The sequence below is a fragment of the Aplidium turbinatum genome, chromosome 1 (genome assembly GCF_918807975.1).
Source record: "Aplidium turbinatum chromosome 1, kaAplTurb1.1, whole genome shotgun sequence".
Classification (NCBI taxonomy): domain Eukaryota; kingdom Metazoa; phylum Chordata; class Ascidiacea; order Aplousobranchia; family Polyclinidae; genus Aplidium; species Aplidium turbinatum.
Window position 1 is genome coordinate 10802577 of NC_137472.1, and position 25866 is coordinate 10828442.

At 40.0% G+C, this 25866-nt stretch overlaps 1 protein-coding gene across 1 annotated transcript in view; it reads right to left on the bottom strand.

Annotated features, from left to right (window-relative positions):
- Positions 1-2173: 2173 nt before the first annotated feature.
- The window catches only part of LOC145776736 (uncharacterized), a 29392-nt gene continuing 5699 nt past the window's right edge, over positions 2174-25866 (bottom strand). Inside the window, exons 8-34 of the mRNA XM_082587966.1 lie at positions 25693-25851; positions 23170-24792; positions 22263-22344; positions 21286-21339; positions 19897-20003; positions 18905-18972; positions 17978-18073; positions 14752-14913; positions 14229-14439; positions 13394-13569; positions 12234-12432; positions 11652-11803; positions 10838-11049; positions 10316-10452; positions 9700-9845; positions 9350-9428; positions 8473-8582; positions 7888-7955; positions 7533-7704; positions 6946-7180; positions 6618-6707; positions 6371-6472; positions 5765-5833; positions 4683-5263; positions 4095-4209; positions 3528-3713; positions 2174-2758 (exon numbers count right to left, since the gene is read on the bottom strand). Coding sequence (XP_082444092.1) covers positions 2597-2758; positions 3528-3713; positions 4095-4209; positions 4683-5263; positions 5765-5833; positions 6371-6472; positions 6618-6707; positions 6946-7180; positions 7533-7704; positions 7888-7955; positions 8473-8582; positions 9350-9428; positions 9700-9845; positions 10316-10452; positions 10838-11049; positions 11652-11803; positions 12234-12432; positions 13394-13569; positions 14229-14439; positions 14752-14913; positions 17978-18073; positions 18905-18972; positions 19897-20003; positions 21286-21339; positions 22263-22344; positions 23170-24792; positions 25693-25851 — 5553 coding nt within the window. The 3' untranslated portion in view covers positions 2174-2596. The remainder of the gene's footprint in view (positions 2759-3527; positions 3714-4094; positions 4210-4682; positions 5264-5764; positions 5834-6370; positions 6473-6617; positions 6708-6945; positions 7181-7532; positions 7705-7887; positions 7956-8472; positions 8583-9349; positions 9429-9699; positions 9846-10315; positions 10453-10837; positions 11050-11651; positions 11804-12233; positions 12433-13393; positions 13570-14228; positions 14440-14751; positions 14914-17977; positions 18074-18904; positions 18973-19896; positions 20004-21285; positions 21340-22262; positions 22345-23169; positions 24793-25692; positions 25852-25866) is intronic.

Sequence of the window (25866 nt, forward strand, 5' to 3'; positions counted from 1 at the left end):
TGGTAGATCATGCAACGATGGACTTATGAGAATTGATTTATTAAGTAATTAATTGTTTTGTGGTGTGTTTTGTATTGATTGTGTTGTTATATTGTTTGCAACAATATTCTAAGGGGGGGGCGTATGTCACAATCAAGGTGCAATGCCTCGCGATGGCTTGCTTTGTATCTTCAACGAGCGTGTTGTTTTCATTGTGGAATTCTTGAGCGGTATGTTATTATCGGGTATTGACCTAAAGTAACCTCTGATGACGAAATCTGTATTATGTAACGTGTTTTCTACAACCTTCGGCCCTACGTGACATTCTAGAGACTTCTGTTGTTTACATCTCAATGCTACGTGACCGACGATGAGTTCGTGTGATGCAACACTACGTCACCTTCTCGAAGTTACTGGACTGAACAACCAACTATATAAATAGTGGTGTAATTTATGATGAGTTGATTATTATTATGATGATTATTATGATGAGTTGATTATTATTATGATGATTATTATTGAGTTGGTTATGAGAGTTGTGCTATGAGTTGTGGATTGGTAGTTGATGCAGAAATTAGAGTTATTTGAGAAGCCGTTCGTTAAAGTTCTTCAAGAAGTCAGATTGTCATTTCACTAGTAGAATTATTCGACATTCAATTGACTGCTTTTCGGTTTGACCCATTAAACTACGTCATTGAACCTTTCCAAGTCTTTTTCCTGGTAAGAGATAGAAAGAAATCGTGACAGTTTGTTTATCATTAAAAAGAGATAAACTAGTAAGTAACTTCTTTACTTCAATTCCAAACAAAATTACAACAGATAATTAAGGGAACGTTCATATTACGTAACGCCTTCGAGGGGGATTTTTGCAAAGCGTTACGAAAGCGTCACATCGGGGGGGAGGGGGTTCAAGCAAAACGTTACGTGACGCTTTGGAGTACGGAATGGTAGTTTTTTGTGCTGAATTCGTAGTGAAAAAGCGTTACATGGGTGAGGGGGGGATTGAAAAAAGCGTTACGTTGGCGTTACATGGGGGAGGGGGGGTCATAAATTCGGAAAAAAAGCGTTACGTAATATTTGAACGTTCCCTAAGCCACTTTAATTGCGCAGACTATATGTATCATAATGCTACGTTGTTATTATAATAAACCTTCACTGATGGTGGTGATCAATTTATCTTTGAAAATTATCGTTGGTTGGTTTTGAATCTTTATCCTCAGACTGACAAAGCCTTGATAGGGGATTCCTGGTAGTTTCGCATACTTGTAGAGGCTCTTGACGTAGGGTCGGTTACCGAAATTGACAGAGTGAAGTTTCCTATTGTTGAAGTGTTGTTGCTGGGGCATTATCTATCCATTAGGTGCCGCTGAATGGTGAGCACTCCTTACTCTTTATACTGTAATGTGTTGCTCAAGCGCATACCCTGAGAGTCGAACCAGTGCCGCTTGATCTTGAAGCTTCTTCGTCCACGAAGTCACACGCGCTAACCAACTGAGCTATCGTAAAAGCAGACACACTATCTTCTCCACCTAATATGACGCGAAACATTCATTGGCCACAATCAAAGTCGGTACCAAACAGCTGGTACACACACTCAAGCCCGCAGGATCCACGCAAAGGCAGAAGGCGTGTCAGCTTTGTTATTTCAAACTTAACAGTGGTAAGAACCTTGGGCTACCGTCTGCACTTACTCTTCATACGAATTTACATGGAAATGGTAGGCAACCACGAAAAGCTGTCCTTGCGACATCTCATTTCCAACAAATACTTGGGAAATTCTAGTATTAGCACTTTAGAAAAAAATGGTAATAATAATAACGCAAGGGTTTTGTTTTATGTCGCTCTACAACAGCTAAGGTCTTTTAGCGACATGGCTTGTGTTTAATTTTGTATCAGATTTACGACAAAACAATGATCGAAAAATACTTGTAAAGTTGTAACTACGCATTTCATTCAAAAATTTGTTTATTTTTAAGTTGATAATTTTTTATTTCAGTAGTAAAAATGGGCCCCCCTCAAAAGTGACAAAACAAAAAACTACTCGTTTTTCCTTTACAATGTTATGCTAGGGGGGAAAGTAGCCCGACTTCCCCCTCTCGGAGCCCCTGGGCCTACGCGAGTAGATAAAGATCGCAAACCTCTGCCCTAAAGGCTTGAAGAGATAAACTAAATGCAGACAAAAGAATATTACGTAAACGTTTTAAGAGCAGTATTTATTCTGGCAAAAGTTGCACTAAGCACAAAATAAAAACATTTTATTAACGAAACGACATAGGAATACAAACCCCGTTGCAATCACGTCTTGACGTAGTTGCGTAGCGTAAAAACGTAACGTCAAGACTCGCGTTCAAAAATTACTGTGATAGGGAAGTAGAAATGTAGTTTCAAAACACGAGGAGTCTTAAACGGCTAACCACGATAACATTTTGATAATTGAAATTTGAGGGTTAAAATATGAATTAGCGCGTGAGAAATATGGTTTCGATTCGTAAATGTTCATTTAATAAATTAAACTTCTTTCACATTACGCAAAACCACGCTGTGCAAACGCTGGTTCGACCAATGTTAACCTTGAGGTCACTCGCGGTCATTGACTTTCCGCAGCTGTGTAGTAAGGTTACTTCAGGTTGTCCTCATCTCTGATTTTGCATACAGGCCCCATCTTTACCATGTATTTGCGAACGTATTCCTTCGCTTTGTGTTTGACATTAGCGTTGCATTCAAGGTCTTCCCAAACCTGAACTTGCTTTATTTCTTTCTGCAGGATGTTATGCGTCAACTAAAAAATATAAAATCAAATTAAAAAGTTAGAGTTATTTTCTAACTTGGGTTGATTCATGTAAAAACGAGTTCATCAAAAAGCTAGAGACAAACCGCTACTACCAGGGCTTTGGAAAAGGAGCCCCGGAGCCGTGCATTTCCAACAGAGCTGCAGCCTAAGCTCAAGCTCTACGTGAAATTCAAGTGGAGCAGGAGCCAATTGCTTGAAAGATAGTTCTGGCTTTACGCCTGCTCCAAAGCCCTGGCTACTACCACAGTCCACAGCGAACCACAGCAAAAGACTAAAATAGGTCATTTGCATCCACAGTTGTGAAATAAGTTCTTCGAGCCAATTTCGGGCTTTAAAAAACGAAATGTTTGAATCCTGCAGTTAGTGGTAGCGCAGTTTATGTCGTGCCCAAGCCAACGCTCGGTAGATAAATACCATGGCGGCCTACATACACAGGCCATCATGCAAGATGTTTGACTGGAGCCCGATCTGCTACGCTTGATAACAGTCAGAATCGCTAGTATAAGTTGATAGTTTGAGTTGTAGTTGATGTTGTCTTTTGCCGTATTTTATTGCTTTTGAGCGACGCTTTGGCATTACGATTTACTTGTCACTGCTGAGCAGCCACACTGCCACATATCAAATACGTATGGGACATTTTAGCAACCAGGGAGCCTGCAAATGACCTGCTGTTGAACTGGGACATTTTAGCAACCAGGGAACCTGCAAATGACCTGCAAGTCCACGCAACCAAGTACCACCATAATTTGCAACTTACTTTTCTCGCCAGTTTCTTGAACTCTTCTGTTGACGTGATCCGTCCCACCTTACAGTCGGGTTTGCGATACGCGCTCAAACAATGGACCACGTGATGGGACATGGCCTTGCGGAATGTTTCCCGCGCTTTTTTAGCTTGCTCCGCGCCTGACGCAATCACTGCGGTCGCCGTCAGCTTCTCGACGTCCTGACGCAATATCATGACTTTGTTTATTACATCAGAAAAATGTAATTTTGTGTTGATATAAAATATCACACCACTTAACAACCGCAACAATACATCTATATTTTAACCATTGAAAAGTGATAATAAATATTGTAATATTCAATGGCAACACTTCATAAAGGATTTTAAAGCAAAAAGTAGGAAATAGCTGCAACGGTTTGGTTTGCTTAGATGAGAATTTTACAAAGCATTGCATGAGCTTGGCTTGCTTAAGCACCCATATACCAGGCGCATGTAATTTATGTATAAAACATAAAATATCTGGAGTCGATTTTGTTGCACCTGTTGGCGAAGTTATGACATTACAAGCAACTGATCTCTTACAACCGTCCAGGAACTTACGGTCTTTTTGTTTCCTTCTTCTGGATTCGGGCTAGATATTTCCATATCCGCCCCCTTTTTACCCATCATATCCTCCTCAGATCCATCCCAGGTTGGGGCTTCCCATTGTGTTTGCCTGCGAAATAAAGTTGGGAGAAGTGATAGGTATGAGATAGCAAAACTAATTAGAACTGTATCGAACTATTTCTATTTGAATAAGGTATAATAAGAACAGAAAGAACAAATAAAAAGAATGGACGATCGATCGTTGTGGAGAATCACGGCAGGCGACGCCACATTTAGGCAGGCCCGCTGATGATGACTAAAAAGTCTCTTTTACGAAGGCAAAACTTTATCAAAGATAAAGTTACTTTATCAGATACTGGTTTTATTTAGCGTATGTGAGAATTATGGTTAACCTCACAAATTCTCAGCATCATATCATTGGTAAAACTATCAAGGTCACTAATTACATATGCCAGCATCCCATGAGACGTCATTAAACCTTTGTGATATCATCATCAACCACGACAACACAAAACTATATGTCACAATTGCAGTTGTATCCATGATTGTATCACACATTGCCTCACAATTGCTTAAAATTACCTTGTGATTACGTGGTAGTAGTAAACACATCCATCGGCATCACTGGCAGTCTTCCAGTTAGGGGGCAATCTTGGGGGGCGAGGATCCCTTGGGGGTGACTTTATGCTTCCACTTAAAGAGCGTGTTTCACTTGGATCACGTGATGGAGGGGTTGGGTTAAAAGCAGAGTGGGCAGCCAATGGGAGTTCGTTGTGGGGTTGCGGGACAGTCCCACACTGGATGGGTGGTTCAGGTTGCACAACTTGCGCAGTGGCTGGAGCAATCAGTACTGAAGATTGCGCAACCGGTACTGAAGATTGCGTAATCGGTTGAATGGGTTGCGCAATTGGCATAACGGATTGCGCAATTGGCACACTGGATTGCGCAATTGGCAAACTGGATTGGGCAATTGGCACACTGGGTTGCGCAATAGGAATAGCAGATTGGACGATCGGCATGCCAAGTTGCGCAATTGGAATAGGAGACTCGGGGACCGGTTGTTGCTGAAGCATAGTTGGTTGCATCAATGTTTGTTGCGTCATAATCGCCGTCTGCATGGCTGTTTGTTGTTGAACGGATTTCAGTGCCAGCATCTCAGTCAGCTGGAAATCACATCAAATTTAAGAGTTAGGGAAAGGATCACAAACAGTAAAAAAGCAACAATTAAACAATGTACACGCAGTGTTTTGATGTTAGTAAAGGTAAAGGAGAGTCCCATACTTGAACCCAAGCATTGGGGAATGAGAAGATAAGGTTCTCATTATGCTAAGCCTTCGGTACTAAGGAGGGTAGGGTGGCCACAGTTCGTTTCTCTCGGCCGCCTTTCCTTCAGCAACTACGCCCACCCAATTTATCACGCCCTGGGTAGAGGTGAGCAGTGTCTGTCAACAACCAGCTTAAGTTGTGAGTCGAACAAGGTTTGCATGATTGGAAAGCGAGCGCCTTATCCGCTGCGCCATCCAACCGCTTACTTCGACGTTAGTACGTTATCTATCTTGAAGTTAAAATCGCGATACTTCACTGAAACTTTTCTCTCTACGCAATATGTATGTCAAAAACAATTGTGTATTTAAAACAAATCCACACTGGCATCATGTGCTTACCTCTTTCAATTGCTCGGGCGTTAGAAGCACAATCGCATTTTCCCCTTGATACCCAAGAATGGTGACACCCTGAAAAGTTATTCAGAAAATCATGTTTGAGATGAAATAGGTTGTTTGGAATATTAATAACAAACATTGACTTGAAACTAACAATCCATACAAATGTTGCGTTCCCAAAAGTTCATGCAAAGACGACTTGCTATTTTCTGATGCTTGAACTTAACCGAGAGCCTCTGGACTCAAGTATCTCTCTAAGTGAAGACAGCCAGGTGCATAGCCAAGTGGTGAGAGCCATGTTTCGACGTTCTATAGGGCGCCGGTTCGACACCACTCAAGAGCATGTGGCTGTGTATTTGGCAAGACACTTCAATGCATGCCGTCGATTGCGGAGTGGCACCCCTTCGACTATAGCCCTTGATTTCTCTCATGATTATGGACAGTAAGCTGCTCTAGAGATAAATTCCTACGGCCCTTTCTAGGGCTATGGCCTGAACGGCACACCTTAGCATGACCAGATAAGGAATCGAACCAGGGTCTACTGATTGAGAGGTGGTGACTCTATGGCCAATGATTTACAAGCAAGAGGATGAAGTGATATAAACTTACAGTGGCTGAAACAGCAGGAGACGGTTGTGTCAATTGCATGGGATGAGGAGTCTGGTGCTGGATGGAGTAAGGATCTCCCAATATAGATGTGGAGGAGTAATCCTAGAAAAGTTGCAAATATGTTGATTCAAACGACAAATCGCATAAACAAATACGCTGTTGTCGCCCAAACGGAGTTTCAAAAGATGTGATTTTGTAAAGTACAACACAATGTAACACACAGACGTGAAGTTATCAAGCCACTCACTTGCACAGGAGGGGGAACCCCAATGACACTGATGGGCTTCCCCTGCTGGGGAGCGCTGTTGATGTACCCAGGTTGCAAGGCGGTGGTCGCCTAAAAGAAACAACATCAGTTTGCTTATTCCGTCACTCGAAGTTTCACGTTTGTAGCAAAACGTCAATGAACACAAAAGTTAAACAGCGTGAGTGTTGACGCAATGACGTTTCATCAACAACAGTCAACGTAAGAAAATAGAGTTAAATCTGACGTTCACGTAGAGATGTGACCAGTATCGTCAGAACAACGTTGCAATAACCATTAGTTTTGTACATGGAGGACAAAGACGACCAACCTGCAACATTGACTGGGTTGCCACGAAATTTAAAGATTGTTGAAGTTGCTCGCGTGTGCTGGGGTAAAGAATGGGTGATGGGGTAACTGGAGTTGGGTTTATTTGGATAAGGTTTCCCGAATAACCGCTCGGGGTAAAGGTGACAGTGTCAGGCGTATGTACCAGGGGTTCAACAACAGCCTTTGGGGTAATTGTAGGTTGCACCACGGAGTGGGTGAGACTGGGTATAGAGGTCCTGTAAAAATATTGCGAACTTTAAAGTTGCAAGGTTCTAAACAAACCTCAAAAAGCAGCCGCATCGTTCATAACCAACCATTCTCAACACGCATTGCTCGGCAAAGTAACTAAAAAGGGACTATTGAATATTTACATAAGTGAAAAAAGAGCTGAATGAAAGTAGAATATAGAGAAATAAATCACGAAGAACTGAACCAGAATGCCAAATCAATGAAAATATAAAAATACTGAATTTATATCAAGTTGGCCACTTTGCATCGGGTTGAAAAAACTTTCATTACGACAATGTTAAACGCAGTCAATAACAGTGATCAATTTAACAAGCACATAACAAGAAACATGGTGGTTACATTGAAGTCAATGGTGGTTGGATGGTCAGCGACTTGTTAGCCGCCTCTTTGATCTCATTCTTCATCTGATCCCTCTGGCGCATGTCTCGCTCAAACTGGATGCGATGCTCCTTCCTACTGAGTCGGGATGGATGACTCGATTCGGAGTTGTAAAGCCAGGAAAGTGTTCCAGCTAGAAAAGATGGTGGAATGATACAATTTGGATGCATACTAGACACTTTCATTCAATGTTTGCTCCAATTCAATGTTTGCTTTCCATTCAAGCTTTGTTCCACAATCTTAGCCTTAAAATAGAAAGTTTTGCACTCACCCAAAAAGGCATTGTAAGAAAAGTGGACAAACTTATTGAACTTACCATCTTCTTCCTTCCATTTGCTCCGAGGAGATCGACGCGATCTACGCTCTCTGTCCTGGTCACGTGACCTGCAGCGGTACAAGGTGGTCATATAAGATAGTGACGTCAGGTACAAATAGACAACACCAAATTGTAGCTATACTCGACTACTGAGCGCCTCGTACAAAAATATGGTCCATTGCCCCTGGGTCTAAGATCCTAACGAGAGTAATGTGACTAGTTATTTGCTCAACGGCCGCTTTTCCTTCAGAAATTACGCCCACCTTATGCAACAGACCCTGGGTAGAGGTGAGCGGTGTTTATCGACAACCTGCCTAGCCGGGAGTCGAACCAGAAACACATGCTTGGAAGGCAAGGGTCGTACATACAATATTCTAACTTGAAAACTGATTGAAACAATTGTATACTGGTTATTTGTGTACCAGATAAGACCAAAACTAAGTTAAGGTTTAAACATCACAACCAAGACCATTGTGAATCCTTTATTAGAAACATAGACAATTCCATTATCTGGATAAAACATTCGCCCGACAAGCTGGTTGTGCGAATAACCGGATTCACTTGTATCTTTAAAAAGATTTTGACCTGTCTCTGCTATTTTCTCGTTCGTAGTGGTTCTTGCTCCGATGAGGAGACTTTTCCCGATCTTCCTTGCTCCTGGTAGCATCCAGGACATCTAGACTTGGAGATGAGGTCTGGATAAATGATTTCAATTAAGATTGGTAATGAGATAGCGGGGATTCAAAGAGCTGGGTTCAATTCTAGCTACAGGCAGGGTCTTTTGTTTTTAAATTTGCACGTTTTTCAACCAACACAGTGATTTACCACAACTACAAATACAGCAGATGCGCGAAATTATTAACTCAAACTAATCAACGTATAATTTTGCTATTATTTACATAAATGGTTATTAGTTTTGCTGGACAACATCGTTAAACTAACGACAAAAATTCAATTTCAATTCCAAAAACATGAGCCCATGAGCCATCAAAGCACCGGAGTTGATACACACAGAAACAAATACACAAGTATCACAGTAATCACAGTTACTTCTTGATATCTCAATCTAGCTACTTCAAATGATGTTAGATTGCTGCACAAATGCAGACAGAACGCCCCATTCAGCCTAATGCTGCGGGTTTGTTGTGGTAATAGCTGTTTATTATGAGCTTTCGGAACACATTTCCCTGTGCTATGACGAGTGGTGTTGTAGTCAGAGTCAGCCGTTATGAAACAACGATATTCTGGCTCCAACATCACCGTCATTGCACATGACTAGGGAACTGTGTTCCGAAAGCTCGTGTAAACCACTACTACCACAGCAAACCCGCAGCATCAGGCTAAAACAGATCATTCTATCTGCACTTAAAAATAAAGTAACAATCATGCTGCTAAAGGCGAAACTCAATCTACCATAATGTTTGACTGCCGTAACATACCAACAATCGTATGATCGACTGACCTGGGAGCTTGTTCGATCCTCGATGCTTCTCTCACTATCACCACCTTGTTGTGGCTTTTCAGCAGACTTCTTTGGAATTCTGGAAAAGAATTCTGCCATTACCATTGCTGAGTGGCGTTAAAGTATTTATTAGATAAACTTTCAAGTATATTGCATGCACTGTTCCAGTAAACCTAAGCCAAAGCCAACATGGTACCGTTTTCAAGTACGGTTTTCGAGTAAATTCGTTATAAGCATTTGTGGAAAAGGAAATCAGTAAAAAAGTATACAGAAAATGAAACAGAATGAAATATCTGATTAATGAAAATACAGTAAATTAATTGACTTCAACACAGCTGTGAGGCATGTACCTGTAGATTTCTTTTAGGTCCTTCCAGGACGTTAGAAGCTGAGCCGTGAGAGACAATACTCTGTGGGACAATTCCAAGACCGCATTTCTCTCTTGTTCTTTCTCCGCCTTAGCGTCATCTTCTGGTTCGGTAGAGCTCTTTGTAACCTGATGATGTAATGATGATGACCATTATTCAATCATTTTTACATCATTATTCAATCATTATTTATTATTTAGTCAATCATATTCAATCACTTGGTGACCATAAACATAATCTTTTATATCATCAAAATTATTTATGTTATCATAATCATTTATATCATCACAAGGTTACAAATAAAATACAAGCACAACGTTTTTTGTGAAACTTTGACGGATAGCTTTTCATACTCATACTGTACGTTTAAATATCTTACCAGTTGTATATGGAATAATTACAAATACGATTCGAAATTAAACTTTACTAAGTACATAATCAAGACATGAAAAAGTGGGACGTGCAATCAGACTAGAGCACAAATTAATTGAACACACTTTTGTCGAGGTGATACTTTTGCAGACTTCATTCAGGTTGAAAATGCTCAAATTATCTGACAGAAATATATAATTATATTATATTTAGTGCAGTGCATCACCTTTCCTGCTTCATTCTTTTCAACATCTCCTTCAGTATCTCCGGAATCGCTATCCTTGGCTTGAAAGTCTTTCGAGGTGGGAAGATCATCTTGAACAGCTGATGGCTTTGTATCTTCCTCTTCATGAGCATTGCTTTCTGAATACAGGAGTAAGAATAACATGATCTTTTGTCCTGTTCAGACGTTATTATAGGTTGTTGAAGATTTGCATTTAGTGGACGGGGAGGCAAGGAAGCCAATCTTCGTGTCCATCTTCAGGCATGCCTTTAAGTGTCTTGCCACAGACACAACTGCGTGCTCTTGAGCGGTGTCGAACTGGCGCACTTTCGATTGCCCAACCAAGACTATCTCCTCTCGGCGTTGGAGCCGACTATATAATAATACGATGATTTAGCTTGATGATGATATTAGAGATCGGCCATGTGGCTGACATTACTTTGACAGAAAAAGGACGATGATATTATTGATGATGATGTTGCATTATGAAGCGGCTCTGCTAACGTTGAAGGCACGATATCTCACCTTCTTCAGCCCACCGTTTGACCATAGAGAGGACCTTACTATCCTCCAAGATGTTTTTGTTGGTAATGGGGAGCATGGCGAGAGTCTGGAGGATCTCCACTTTCAAACGCGCATTGCTGGCAGAGAGGACACTAGAAGGAGCTGAAAAACTCCCGGACACATCGACCATCCAGCTCCACAAGAGGGGGAGGCCATGGAATTGGAGGAATGATCTTTAAGAAGAATGAAAGAATTCTAAACTGGCCATGAAGTTGATACTTGAGTGACTATTAGGCGACCTGCATTGGTATTCGCCCGCACAATTGCATCCTTTATTTTTACCACAAAGACTGTTTAAAAGCTATTATTTTATTGAAATAAAAATTAATGATAAAATGGCCATTCCTACTGGAACTTCTTCATGTTTCAACAACGATAAAAACGGAGGTTTACTGACAGTTACACCATGCGCTTGACAATGTGTAACTGTTTGCGTGGTATTAATATCATGATTTATTTCAACTTCTGGCAGTAAACAGCTTAAAACCATTTTTTTCATTTGCATCTTTAAAATCTTCACTACATTTTTCAACATTGAATAAAAACTTCGGAGCAAAATATCGGAACGTCTGGTCAATACAATCAAAAAATAAAGAGCCCAAAATGTAGATACTAAACTCATGTTCAGCAAAACTGTTTTCATCTTCAGTGCTCTTTAGTTTTTGATAATTTCGACTTGGAAACTTAACTTGAGTTAAGTATCTACATTTTGGGCTCTTTATTTTTTGATAAAAAAAAAAACTTCACTTTAAACTTTTAAATCCATCATTCCCACCTGAGACACGTTTGGTTGTCCGACCTCCTTAACACCTTGAGACACATCATTCTCTCCTCCGCAGTGTCGCTCCTCACCATCAGTCGGGAGAGGAGGAGGACCTCCTTGGTGGTCTTCAGCCCTCCGCTGAGACGGGATATCTCGCTCTCCAACTAAGACAACAGAATAAACGTTTGTTCATTGAAATTAACAACGTTTATCTAACGTAAAGCCATGCAATGTTTCAAAGTAAACCACTGATCCGCAGTAGTCTGTTTTCACTGGACCAACGTATTGCGCATTTCGTGCAAGTATCACATAATATAAACCGGTAAAGAAGTAATGATAATGTCCTGAGGTTGCGTTATAAGGTTAAGAAAAAATTCTTACCCAAACCGACTTATCCTAAACCCAGTATTGGGAAAGATTTGAATGGTAAGCATATGAGCGTTATATCGCAACACGAAGACTCCATGCACTACATGATACAAAACACTTTTGCGTGCCAAAGTCACATCTGTTTAACGCCAGTGTGAAGTTTATCTATTGCGATGAAACAAATGACGACTTGCGGCAACACAAAGCCAACAGACAGCCACTTACGGTATTTTCTTTGAAATCTTGATATTTATCCTTCCTCGGTTTTGCCTTCTTTTCTTTTCCGCCTTCTACGTCATGCATCACCCCGGCAACCGACTGACCGCCGACCCACGCCGGTGTAACGTCATCTGATTCACTAGGGGGTTTCCCTAAATACCCCCTACAGTTGGCAGAGCCGCAGTAACAGACTTGTGCTTCTTTCCTGAAACACAAGCAGTGAGAAGTTACAAGAATGAACTCCTAAATACCCCATGTATTGCTGCTCACTAAGATCAGTAGTGATAGTACAACATGTACATTGTACATACTTGTGCCTGAAAGTATCTGCATATAGATACTACGTTATATACTACCTACGTTATACCCAGACAGCAAATCAACCGTTTTTTGCCGTGATTCAACGTCAGTTGACTAAACACTGTTGATATGCTGCTTAATATAGCTCTTTTTCGTGTGAGCCTCTGGGGCCGAGGGTCTATCTTTTTACCACCCCAGATTCACGATGTTCCCGGACTACAGTGGAAGGCTACTAGAGAGCAGCCAATCTTTGGTTTCATCATCCATGACGCGCAGACCTTCCACTCCATTAGGTGGCATTAATATAGCTGATATTACTATGATTTCACGCAATGAATAATGTTAAGAGATAAAATTATTGTGGCAATGTCACCATTCACCATGCTGTAAAATAGCGGTGCTGCTGGGACTACGTACAACTAGTACATATACCGTTATAGTTTACTTCTCCAATACTTTGTTTTATGTATTGTATGCGCTAACCAAAAACACGCGATCGATTCTGCTTATGCCACTGTTGTTTGACATTGCATGTTGTCGGTGCAATGCTAGAGATTAATCCGTTTTTATGTTGATTTGCTCACTGTGGTGTTGTTGCGCAGGCAAGAATGTTTGAACATCTCAAAATCTAACAATATCTTGACAAAAATGATCATATTGTTGGTGTTGTCGTATCCAGGCTTACACCCGGTGGTTGAAGATTTAGATTAAGTGGACGAGAAGGCAAGGAAGCCAATCTTTGTCTCCACCTTCAGGCATGCATTTAAGTATCCTGCCACAGACACAGCCGCATGCTCTTGAGCGGTGTCGAACCAGCGTCCCATCATTTTGAAGTCATTGGACAGATTACAACTACAGGTGCTCACCCGTATCTTGCAAACTGGTAGTCAAAGGTAATTTCCTCTCCTTTGGGGATGTCCCTAAGAGTGAAGAACCCCACTCGCAACCTGCCATTCACTGTCCACTTCTGCGTCTCACAGTTAGGGTTGCAACTATGGTTGATAAAGCGCGAGTTGTTTCCTTTGTAAGTTGCGTCAATTATCTGAAAAGTAACGTTGTTCAGACAATGAAGCTTCTGAGAAATGTAAAGAACTATTTTGCGAAAATCCGGGATAATTTTAAAAGAACAAACGTAGGACTAACATTCTAAGCAAGTTCAATTGATAGCTTTTCATTTAAGGAACCCAACGATAAATAAAATGGTTAATTGAATAAAAAAAAAAAATGGTTAGAACGACTGGCCAATGTAATAAAAAAATTAAAAGCCCAAAATGTAAGAAAACGTTTTCCTTCAACAGCACTGAAAATAAAAGCAGTCTAGTTTTTGAAACATTTGCTAGACATATTTAGTATCTAAAATCTGCATTTTGGGCTTTGATGAAGCCACAAACAAGTCATCCTACCTACAACTTCGATAAGCGAGCCTCAGTGGTAAAAATTCTAAATAATCAGTGACCATGCAAGCACAGAAGCTCATACGGAGCTTTCCCAGTCAATCAAAGATGGTAATATCAAAAATTGAGCCCAAAGTAAATCTATGTTTTTCTAGCGTTACGAAATTCCTTCTCAAAAAGAAATTTACAAAAGTGATACCTCGCTCGCTTACAATAACATGACAGTGACGTTTGTCAACATGTTTAAGAAAATAAACGTTTTTCTTTGAATGTCGGTTTATTTTTGAATTGGAAGAACCTGACCAACCTCATCCTGAGAGAGAGCCATGAAGTAGAAGTGTTGTTGATTCTGTTCGGCGTACATCTGTGATCTTCGGTAAAACTCAGGAGGATCTAAGACTTCTCCACAATATTCCATGACCAGCTTCCCAGGAGGTAGGAACTCCGCAGCTTGGAGCCCCCATCCCTTCCATGAAGTTTGAAAGACTTCGGTTTGAAGATACTGACGCCTTTGAAACCTGAAAATACGATAAAAGCAAAGTTTGATCCACGTTTAGATGCAGAGCTTCTACGAATATGATGATGATCCAAGGCGTTAGATTGACACAGAACTAACACATGGATGAGCTGAAAGATTGGGAGCTGTGGTAAGGGAGTATTCATAGAGTGGCGGAGAGTCCAAATCCACTGAAAGGATGCGGATGATGAAAATCATGAGGATGAAGAAGATGAGGGTGAAGGTGATGAGAATGAAGATACCAAAAAGATGATGCAATGTACCTATAAATAAACTTTGCAATTGGTTAATATACCAAGACACATCAACTCACATTTTGTTTGTACAGATGTCGCCAAATGGGCACCTGGCTGAACATTCAATCATGAGCAACCTATTGAGACATGTTTCACCGCATGGTGGCTTCCCCTCTGGTGTGTTTCCCACGCATTCGCACAACATCCGACGAATCTCTTTCCGGGCTCGGGACTTTTTCCTGAAAGTTTTACAGGCCATGTGATTATACTGGGAGTTGATGGTGATGAACAATGCAATGAGACTTGCTCATAAAAGGACAGTTTAGCTGTTAAAGATCTATATGATTAAGTTACCAAACTAGAATTTAGAGTTTATTCCATATCGATACGGTATTGCAATAGTGCTGAGTAATTTTGACAGGTTTGCAACTCCTTTTTTGCAATGTTAATGTGTTGTAATTTCGACTCTTTGAATAAAGTAAAAGGATTTTAGCGTTGATGGATGATAGTTGTAAGATATGTAAAAGATGGTGATAAATTTCATGGAACGGCTCCAACAAGGAACTGTCTCATGTCCACTGGGTAACAGCACAGGATGCTTAAGCATATCTGTCTGTGTTGGAGTTTAATCAGTCTTTTACTATTCCACACTTGGAAGACTATTGTTTCAAATCATATATACATAACATTATGGTCAGGGATCTGTGGATCAATTTGCTACTGTTCTAAAACCTGAATGCTTTTGAAAGATTTTATCAAAGATAGCCAAAGACCTCATGGCGCATCTAACTTGTGAATTTGGAATGTAACTGGGTGTAGTAGATTTACTTGGTAGAACTTAAAAGCTTGTTTTCCTAAAACAAATTCAGAAATACGTCATTTTCGAGATGACGACGCTCGCACCCAAACTCTATGCAACCACATGAGTTTAGTACTGACTCTGATCTTCAAAGTTTTGCCATTTAAAAATTATGACCTCAATTAAAAGACATAGGCTATGCTTTTCAATAAAAAAGCCAATCGAGCTACATGAGTAAATTTTTACTTCACGAAATGACCGAACCTGTCTTCATATGTAACCATAGCCGGGGGCTCAATATGAAGACAGAAATTCAGCCAGCCAAAATTTCATTCGACTTACATAAATTTCTACTGCTTTCCTCAACTAATCATCACAACGAATTATTCTTATCATTCATTCGCAACATGTTGAAAACAACGCGCTGCGGTAGGTACTGAATATTGACCAATACCTAAAACCACGCAATTGTTCAAATGAAGGATTTATTTCAAAACAGCAAGAATGATCATAAGAAACGCCAACACTGATTACAACACAATGATACAACACAATGATAAACATCAAAAGAAATCGACTACTATCAACTGATAAAATCATGAAGCAAGTTAACTAAGAAGTGCATCGGAAGTTTGTTGGTATTGCACGGGAGCAAAATGTAACATAACTATTTCAAAGAAAACACATACGCGACAAAAGTCACTAAGATTAGATAGGTATTTATTGTAGACATATGCACAGGAACTGAGCCATCAAAAAGCACCGAAGACAATCACGAACTTAGAGCATGTTTGTTTTACAACGACAATCTGAGGCGGTCTGACAAACTTTCCAGACAGCAAAATCCGCCATTTTTACATTGGTTCAACGTCTGTCAGACGTTGAATCAATGTAAAACTGACGGATTTTGCTGCCTGGGCTCATACAAATGCACTTTAGAGTAAATAACCATTTGCAGTTAAACAATACTTTGAAGAGGCCAACATACTGCAGACACACCCAACGTCAAAAGGAACAACAACGATTCCAATAAGTAATTAACCGATTAGACATCAACTGAACTTTATCAAGCAACACAAAAAAGCTTAAAGCAATAACAAAAAAGCTTCTGAGACATTTCGCATAAGTTGACACGGAATGGCCCGTTTCGGTGAGTCCGATTCGGTGAGTCCGATTCGGTGCGTCTGATTCGGTGAGTCCGATCCCTTAACGGGGGATTTTTTCAATTTTTTTTTTAATTATCGGGTACCGTAGCCTAATTATCATTGCCGTTTTAGGGTTAGGGGTTTGGGGTTAAGGTTAGGGGTTAGAGGTTAGGAACTCACCGAATCGGACTCACCGAATCGGACTCACCGAATCGGACTCACCGAATAGTAGCAGACCCAAGTTGACAACGCCACAGCAGTACTGTATAAAGTTTGTTCATCAGCAAGAAATATGCAAACAACTGCGACTTAGCAAACCACCGGTACAGTTTTCAACAGCTTTGTTAAATCAAGAAGTTCAGCATTGCAGCAATTCAAAACACACCATGAACAGCGAAAACGTCATTCAAATGTTCAATGAAAAGTGCATTTAAACCACGAAAATGTACAATCTTGTAATACATGAGTATTGAGTATGCTAAATAAGACTGCTCAGGTTGCAAAATTAGGCCTTCTTGCAATGATTCAACGTCTGCAGACGTAAAATCAATGCAAAAAGAAATAACTTTGCTACCTGGATGCTGCAATACAAGAAAGATCGGATACTCTTTCGGAATTGGAAGATATTCTCTTCTCTCCAAACAACTCTGTAAACAAATTTTGCATAAAATTTTTGTAAACAAACGTTTCAGAAAACGGGTTTATATCATAAGGTTAAACCTTTTCCTTCCTTTCAAGCCACCTATGCAACATCAACATTCAACACCACATGAAGCAAAGCGTCTGAGTGGAAAACGATATAACTTGAAATAACCAAAACCACCACTTAACAATGTAAATGTTTCACTTTCAACCAAAAAAAAAAGAAATATATTTTTCAAAATACTGAGTTTAATGCCATTCCAATGAAAATCAGCATGAGTAATACGTACACGTTTAGTTTTGCAGATTATTACACATTATTTTACCGCCTGACTCTACAAATCACATACTAAATTCACATGTTGGCACCGACACAAGATAGACCTTATTTGAGAGTTTTCCCCTAAAATTAACCTAAGTACTAAGTAGCACGACGTCTTTCCAGTAACCTGTGTACCATTATAATCTTACTTGTTCTCTATAAAGAATATCCACAGAGTATTGGATGAGGTTGGTTGAACAAACTAATGAATAAAATCGTACAAAGCTTACGTAGTGACAAGTTTCAATATTCGATGTCAGAAAGCTGTGATATGGCAAAGTTTGTGTTGTGCCAGCGTAGTTGTTGGGACAATGAATGAACTGTTATGTCACGGAATGCAAACTTTGGGGACAGGAGTTGCAAACATAGCGGACACAAAGCCTTAAGTAGCTTACTTTTCAAACAGATAAACATTTTCTGTAATCCTATCAAAGGAAGGTGGTACGATGTCTTCTGTTGCTTTCTCATCAGTTGCAGGGGACTTGGCAGCACTGAAATCAAAGTTTGTAATCATGAACAATACCAAATAGCTTTGTACTTTACATATGCAGTTTCATAATGTCCACCCTATAACCACTTCAGGGTTAGCCATACCCCTTATTTGAGCAATATACATATTTAATAAAGACCAAAGTTGCATTAAAGCACATCACAAGTTCGAAACTATGCCAGAAGAAAGTCATAGACAGAAGCCTTGACATTTCTAACCACACTGAGACTTGGAGTCAAAGTGGTTTCAACTGCGTGTGTCTACTTTCTGTGCATGTCCAAACCAGTTACACAGCAATGACATACTGTAAACAGACGTAACCCAGCAACAACACTACATGTAACATAATAAATTATTGCGATAGTGTATCATTCTTCTAAAAATATTTTTCTTATAGGCTAGAAAAGGGCTGTACGATTAGCCGAAAACGTTAGCTTATTGTTTTTATTATGTTAAATGTAGTGTTGTTGCTGGGTTACGTCTGTTTATGGTTCAAAAAAGTTACATCTCTACCCAAGTTGTAATAAGATACTGATTAAGCAATCTGGCAAGTTGTACACTACATAAGTCCACACGTAGCAAACCCGGCTAAGCCAAAAATAAAACTTTTTGCAGTAATTCAACGTCAGAAAACGTTGAATCATTGCAAAAAAGGAGTGAATTGCCGGTTAGAAAAATAACAAGTCGTTACGTTACTTTTACATCGGTTCAATAAATTTGTTTCAACAAAGCAAAAACCGGTTGATAGTTCGGCGTGCTGTTTAAGTCACAAGCAAGGACAGGAAGAGACTTCAGTGACGTCACAATCAATAACAACGAAACGGCAACCCACCTGATTGGCTGAGAGTCAACCACGTGATCAATGGCCGACTGGCTGGTGTCGTCAGATTCTTTTGTCAACTGCAACAACAGCAGCAGAGGTTTAATCTGTTGGCATATGATCGGTGGCCGAAGTCAAGACTACAACGAGCATTAAACAAGCGATCATTTTTCACATTGATTCAACATTTTCAGACGTTTAATCGATGTAAAAATCGATAGATTTGCTGCCTGGGTCGTACCAACAGAGCAACTGAATGGACTTGCAAAAAGCAAACATCAAAACCAAACAGATGACATTTTTTTCTCATCTTAAAGTTTTTAACCTATTGAGATAGATGATGGCTTTTGTGACAGCAAAGTTATAAAACAACTAATCCATAAAATCATACTTCCACAACTACAGTCAAACTATAAATTGACTCTACAACACAAAAATGTTTAAAACATCTGTTACAATGAATATTGAGTAGGTATGGCCCTTGAATTAATCACGTGGTTAGAACTAAGACCAGTCAACAAGTCAATCATTATTCTTAATTACAAGCAAACCAACCGAGCAAATTCAAGCAGCGACAAGCACGACAACGGTTATAACTCGAGCACATGATTTTTCAAATTCCGAATTGTTTATTTCGGTGACCATGTTGATACAAGATGTTGCACTTGAAAAGGCAAAATAACATATTCAGGGTGCTCATTGCTCAAAGATGCGAACAGGCCGTGATGCGAATAACCAACGGTGCGGTATTGACAATGAGAAAACTCGCGGACGGTGAAATTACAAGCAAAAGTTCAGTCAAAAGGGGGTGGAACAGACAGTGGTGAGGTTGATTTTGAACAATTAAACTTCAAAATGAACAAACGCACGGCCATTGACTTGAAGCTACATGTGTTCTGCGTAGCCAACATCATCGCACCGGAGCCAGGTAAAACGTTAAAAAAAAAGTCCATGCACTTCTGAGCAACTTCAAATTATAGTACACGGAAAAACTCAAAACTTACTTCGGCTGGAACAGTTTCGCCACTAGGTGTCGGCAAGGAGGATGCGCGGAAGACCGGCTTTTTCATCGTCTTCATTTTTGTTTTGATGCGAGTTGAACGTCGGCGAGCTAGAAAAAATAACATTTCAAAGTTTCATCGACACGTTAAACAAAAATCCTTTAAAAGAAACTCAATTTTAAACAAAATGAAGCAAACACCTTTGAGCCAGGGTCTGCTACTATTCGGTGAGTCCGATTCGGTGAGTTCCTCACCTCTAACCCTAACTCCTAACCCCTAACCCCTAACCCTAAAACGGCAATGATAATTAGGCCACGGTACCCAATAATTAAAAAAAAAATTGAAAAAATCCCCCGTTAAGGGATCGGACTCACCGAATCGGGCCATTCCGTTTGAGCCATGAGGAAATATTTCGGATTTCGAAAGTTTTTATTCAGAACAGTCTTACTGCTTACAAGCTAATCATGATCACAAAGTTTGTCCTCCAGTTTCCGCCGAAGTCGGTATCACTTTAAAGAGCTCATCAAACAATTAATTTTTGACCGATGTACATCGAATTTGGAATAGCCTTTATTTTTTGAAGAAGCTCCGATATAAACCGAGCAGGCCATGAAACAGAGCGAACAACATCAGGAGACTTCAGCACAAACTTGCTCGAATTTAGTTTAAAAAAAAATTAGTAACTTCACATTTTTGCAGCAGTAAAAATGTTACCACGCACTTTTCACTGCCGCCTGGCAACCAATCCTTGTATAGAATGATGGTGATAATTTGCAAAAGATCCTGAATAAACCGGAGGCAAATTGCATCACAAAAACATTCGCTTTATAGAGTTGAAAAGTTTATCTCTGATTCAGACCTTTCCTAATACTGAAGCAATGACCAAACTACTGTAAGGCAGTGGCATGGGGAAAGTTGCCTTTTTACATACTTTCAATATCGCCAAACAATGTAAAAATACAACTTTTTCTGGCTGAGTTTTGCTGTGATGCGATGTGATGTTATCGCTAGATACTGAGAGCGCTTTGCTTGGACAAAACTGGGAACAAAATATGAAAAAAACAACAGATATTTGCAATTAACTTTTTTCCGTTGCAGATAGGGTAGTAAAATGTATTAAGCGCAGATAGGAAGTTGGCCATTCCGCACAAGCTTACACCTTACACATGTCTTTCTATTTCTTTCTGTTAACGAGATACTACATACTTCCGGAAAATGTTCCCACGCTTAACTTTTTCAAACTTTGGGGGATGCACAGTTGCACACCCTCTCAAAGTCGTCCGATCAAAAGATATTTTGGATTAGCTGTATCTGACCGAAATCCGATCTGATTAGATCCTAAGTATTTTTGATTTAAAAAATCGTGAAAAGATGAAGCATTCTAATACATACCCTCCATGACGTCATCCATCGATCCATCAGACATCAACCGCTCGCCGGAGCCTTCTATAAACAAAACAAACAACAAATCATTAATCACATTGCGAGGTAGTCGCACCGTACCAGGATCGCACCACGACTCTGGTTAACATCAGCATATTTGAAATCGTTTGAAATTTTCTTTGGATTTACATCAAAATGCTCTTTTGAATGAGATTGACTGTGAAACTGATTTTTTCCAATAAAACTTAAAATGAATCGATTCCACCTCCACTTTGCTAACACAAGGAAGCATGCCTCAGAATGTACAGTGATCTGCATCATCGCCTGAAGGGTAATTAAATGTAAAAAAGGTCAAATAACCTCCTAATCCCAACTTTTTGTGGTGTTATCGGTGTGACCCAACACAACCCACGTTAGCAAATGACAGTTTAAGGTTAAAGCATTCGCAATCGAGAAATTGTTTTTAATTGCAAGGCAATCCTGGGAAATGAAATAGTTCAAAGCCGATCCATGAATACCTCAAACTGCTGTCATTTAAGCTATTAAGAAGTAGTTGAGGTTAGAACTACACATCAGTCAAACGGTGAATACCAAACTTGCGTAGGGAGGAAGCCACCACGGGTTTTACTTTGCGTCTGGGATCATTGGCATTTTATAAGCAGCAATACGGCAGAGACCACGTATGATGTCAGAAATGACTGTCAACAGTCTTAGGCTTATGAAAACTACTGCGAATTCTATGAAATACAGTTATGAAAACTTGCTAGTTGTAGCTCAGGGCTTCCAAACATTATATTCTAAATCCCTTTCCGTCCTCGGAGGATTCCTTAGGGCGAAGTGATGCTTAAGAGTTCTTATGGGACAAAATCTGTACACTTTTCATGCAACTTGCATCGTTTTATTTAAACTATTGATCGGTGTATCATCTCTATGATAAATGAACAAAAATAAAAAAATAAAATAGCAGAAAATTTGCAGTTGTTCACCATTGTCAGGTAGACTTGGTTCCATCTTATCTGCGGAGTTGTTAGCAGCAACTGGCTCAGTTTGTGGTACAGTAATGTGTCCCTGTGGGAAAAGAAACCTCATAAAACAGGAGAAATTCTGAAGCTGCTACAAGAAATGGTGACAGGCACTTTAGTTATGTCATGCAATGAAGATGACGACAGTTGCATGTATTAATAAAGGAAGTTGATCCCAAACATGCCATTGTCAACACTGGCAGGTACAATAGTAGTTTAGTACATAGCTAGCAGAGTTGGTCTTTTTACATTGATTCAAAATTCAACGACTACACACGTTGAATCAATGTGAAATGACTAATTTTGTTAACTGTGTACAAAGGAGTACATTATGTCGTATTAAAAAATGAGTACACCAAAATACGTTCACAGACAAGCAGGTGCCCTTAGAAACAATTCAGACTAAGATGATATATATTTTTTCTGTAAAGAGATCTTTGGACAAGCGTCCAGAAACAAATAAACTCCATTTTCTATAGACATCACAATAGACAAGAATTATAAGTGGGAGCCTTTGGGACTTTCGCCATACTTTGCCATATACCGCCATATTTTGGCGATGCTTTCCTCGGCCACATTAAGCATTATAAGCAAGTAGCCCACTAGAAAGTAGCCAGTCTTTGCTCAAAGCAATAATGAATGTTACAATTCAAAGGGAACGCTCATCATTCAAAGTCGTTTGCTGTTTAAAATCAATAAGTAACCTAAGATATTACTAACCAATACAGGATCAATACACACATGTGGCAACATATTCAAACACTGGTTAAAACACCAAACAAATCGCGTATGAGATGTGCACCCCATACGATCCTACTACTACTACAAACAAATTCTCACACATGGCCACATTTCAAATAACAGCCAATACCTTTGCATCTTGTGATTCTTCTGGAGGATCGTAATCCATGCACTCTTCATTGTCAATAGGAATTCGTATCTCAACTGGGGGCATGTCATCAATGTCGGAGAAGCAGCTGTCATCATCAGACATTGTGTATGCAGGCCCGGGGCTATCCTGCCCCAAACGAAACATCGGAGATTCCGGGGAGTTCTGGCCGGGTAAAAGGTTGTGCTTGGGTGAAGACTCAACAGCTGCCAGCGTATGTTGCTGAAAAGTTTTGTCTAACATCAACGGTTTTGCTGAGTTTTGGCTTGGCGGAGGAGGTACATTAGTGACAGTAGCTTGATGGTGTTGTGATGGAGGGGGAGGGGAAAACTGCTCCGAAACGCTTATTGTCCTCTTCTTTGGCAATACTGACGGCTTAGAGGGTTCGGTATGTGAAGTAGTTATGTAAGTAGGAACACAAGATGTCAATTGCAGCACAGACGTGTCGGTTTTTGGCTCATTTTGCACATTGTCTGATAAACATGATTTAACTGCAGACGAGTTGTCAGTGCATGCGTCAGAACTTAATACTGAAGTTGTTTGCCCAGAACTCAACTTGTTTTCAGTCGACGCTTGTAACTGTAAGGCTGTGGCAGTACAAGCCCCAGAAACCATATCATTGAGTTGCTGACCACTTGTAGATTCAGTTTTCAGCGAAGGCAAGTTGACATAATTCGAACTTGTACATTTTTCATTGAAAATTAAAGTCCTGTCTCCAGCAACCGGGGCTGGCACCGTGGTGTCCACTGTGCATTGCTGGATCGGAAGCTCTTTGTTTTCAGTCGCGCCATCACGTATTTTAGCACCATCGGCATTGGTACAGGCTGGTTTCTGCTCGGGTTTCGGGGTTTCCGCCTGTTCTAAACTTTTAAACCATTCCTGGTAACGTTTCTTCACTGGGTGTACAAAGGTAGTCCTACATGGGATTGGCTTTTCCTTCTCTCGCGGCACAGATACTTTTGCAATGACAGGATTTTCGAATGTCGGCGCAATAGGATTCGTAATAATGGCAGACATACCTTTCTCAGAAGATATCGAATTACATTTATCATCCTTGAACACATTTTCATCAGCATAGTCACCAGATTTCAGGTCATTGTGACTTGATAAAGTTGGTGCAGGCTTTTCAGGTAAACCATCAGCTCGTGAAATTGTTTCTTCTTTTGTATCAACGGGGATTTGGTTTGTTGGTGAAGAGTGGGGAATGATGTCATCTACAGATTTGTGCTTCGTCTCGTCAACGAAAGAGTCATGCTCCAGTGTGACTGGTTCAGAAATAACTTCGCACGCAATGGGAAGAGATTTCGGCTCAATGGAATCGTTTAAGTTGGTTTCGCTCAGTGAAACATTTTGATGATCAATTTGAATGGTTGCTTTTTTCTCTGCCGCACAGTCTAAGATGTCTTTTAAATTTGTTTCCTTTAAACTCTCAGGCAAGAAAGTTGGCTCTGATTCACGATTAGAAGTTGAGCTTTCTTCGATGGATTCTTCTTCATGTGCCTGGTGATTAGGTTGATGTTCTGTGGTAACCTTGGCTGCAATTTCTTCCTCTTCACTAACGTGCTCTTCGGCGTTCATCAGGGAGTCAAATACGTTTCTCTGCGACTGCAAATAAGCGAACTGTCAATACCTAGTTGTAACCCAGCTACCAAATCCGTCATTTTTACATTGATTCAACTATTGCAGAGATAAAATCAATGTAAAAATGCACTTATTCACTCACTGAGAACAACCATCTATGGCTATCGCAAGACATGGTATGTGTACAATGATTAACTGTAAAAAATAATGCATCATTAGTACAAAGTAAACATTACGCATAAAAAGTATACAGTTGTCCACACACGCTATCGGTATAAATCAGCTAAGTTGCCGGGTGAATGCAATACTTGTCTGCGAACCAGCTGATGTGGGCTTGGCGCCCTGCCAGATTATATATATCAATCATTTTATGCAAATGCACTTAGCATTGGGTGCAGTGAATTCAAAGTAATAACATTTACAGAATCATCGTTTCAATCTGAAAATAAGAATGTGATAAAGTTTTTGTGGTTTAATCTAAGGCAGCAGTTGCAGTAATTTGGACACATAGCACCAATTGAACTTAAGACTCTTACAATTAACTGTCTTATATTCACGGCCATAGCAACAAAAAGAAACAGATAAGAAAAGTTGAATTAGTATTGACAAAAAATATTGTTGCTTTTTGCTACGTTTAGTTAAAAGTTTATTCCAGCACGCTACTATAAGAATGGAGGAACTATTTTCGAACAGTTTGTTGGATTCTCATATGGACTCGTGGAAATTTAATTTATTTTGCTATTCTGTGCTTGCATACCTCCCACCCCCTTTAAACAATAAAACGCAGCTTTGCTTCTGCTGTAGAGATCGCACCCCTTCACTACAGTACTTAAACGGATGTGCAATGCAGATAGTTCGGAGCTCAACATCCTTGCTGTACGAGTCGTTGTGAAAATATGCAGAAGACAAGTATCATTTACTTACATCTTGGGATGGTGAGCTTTCACTACTTTCATTGGGCTTAACTGGGTTATCCTTCATCTCTCCCTGGGGAATGGATACCTCATACTCAGCATCCTCTTCTTCGCTAAGCCAGCATCCGATGCTCGCTAGAGGGACTACAGAGTTCGTTGAATTTGTCTTCTAGAAATAAAATCA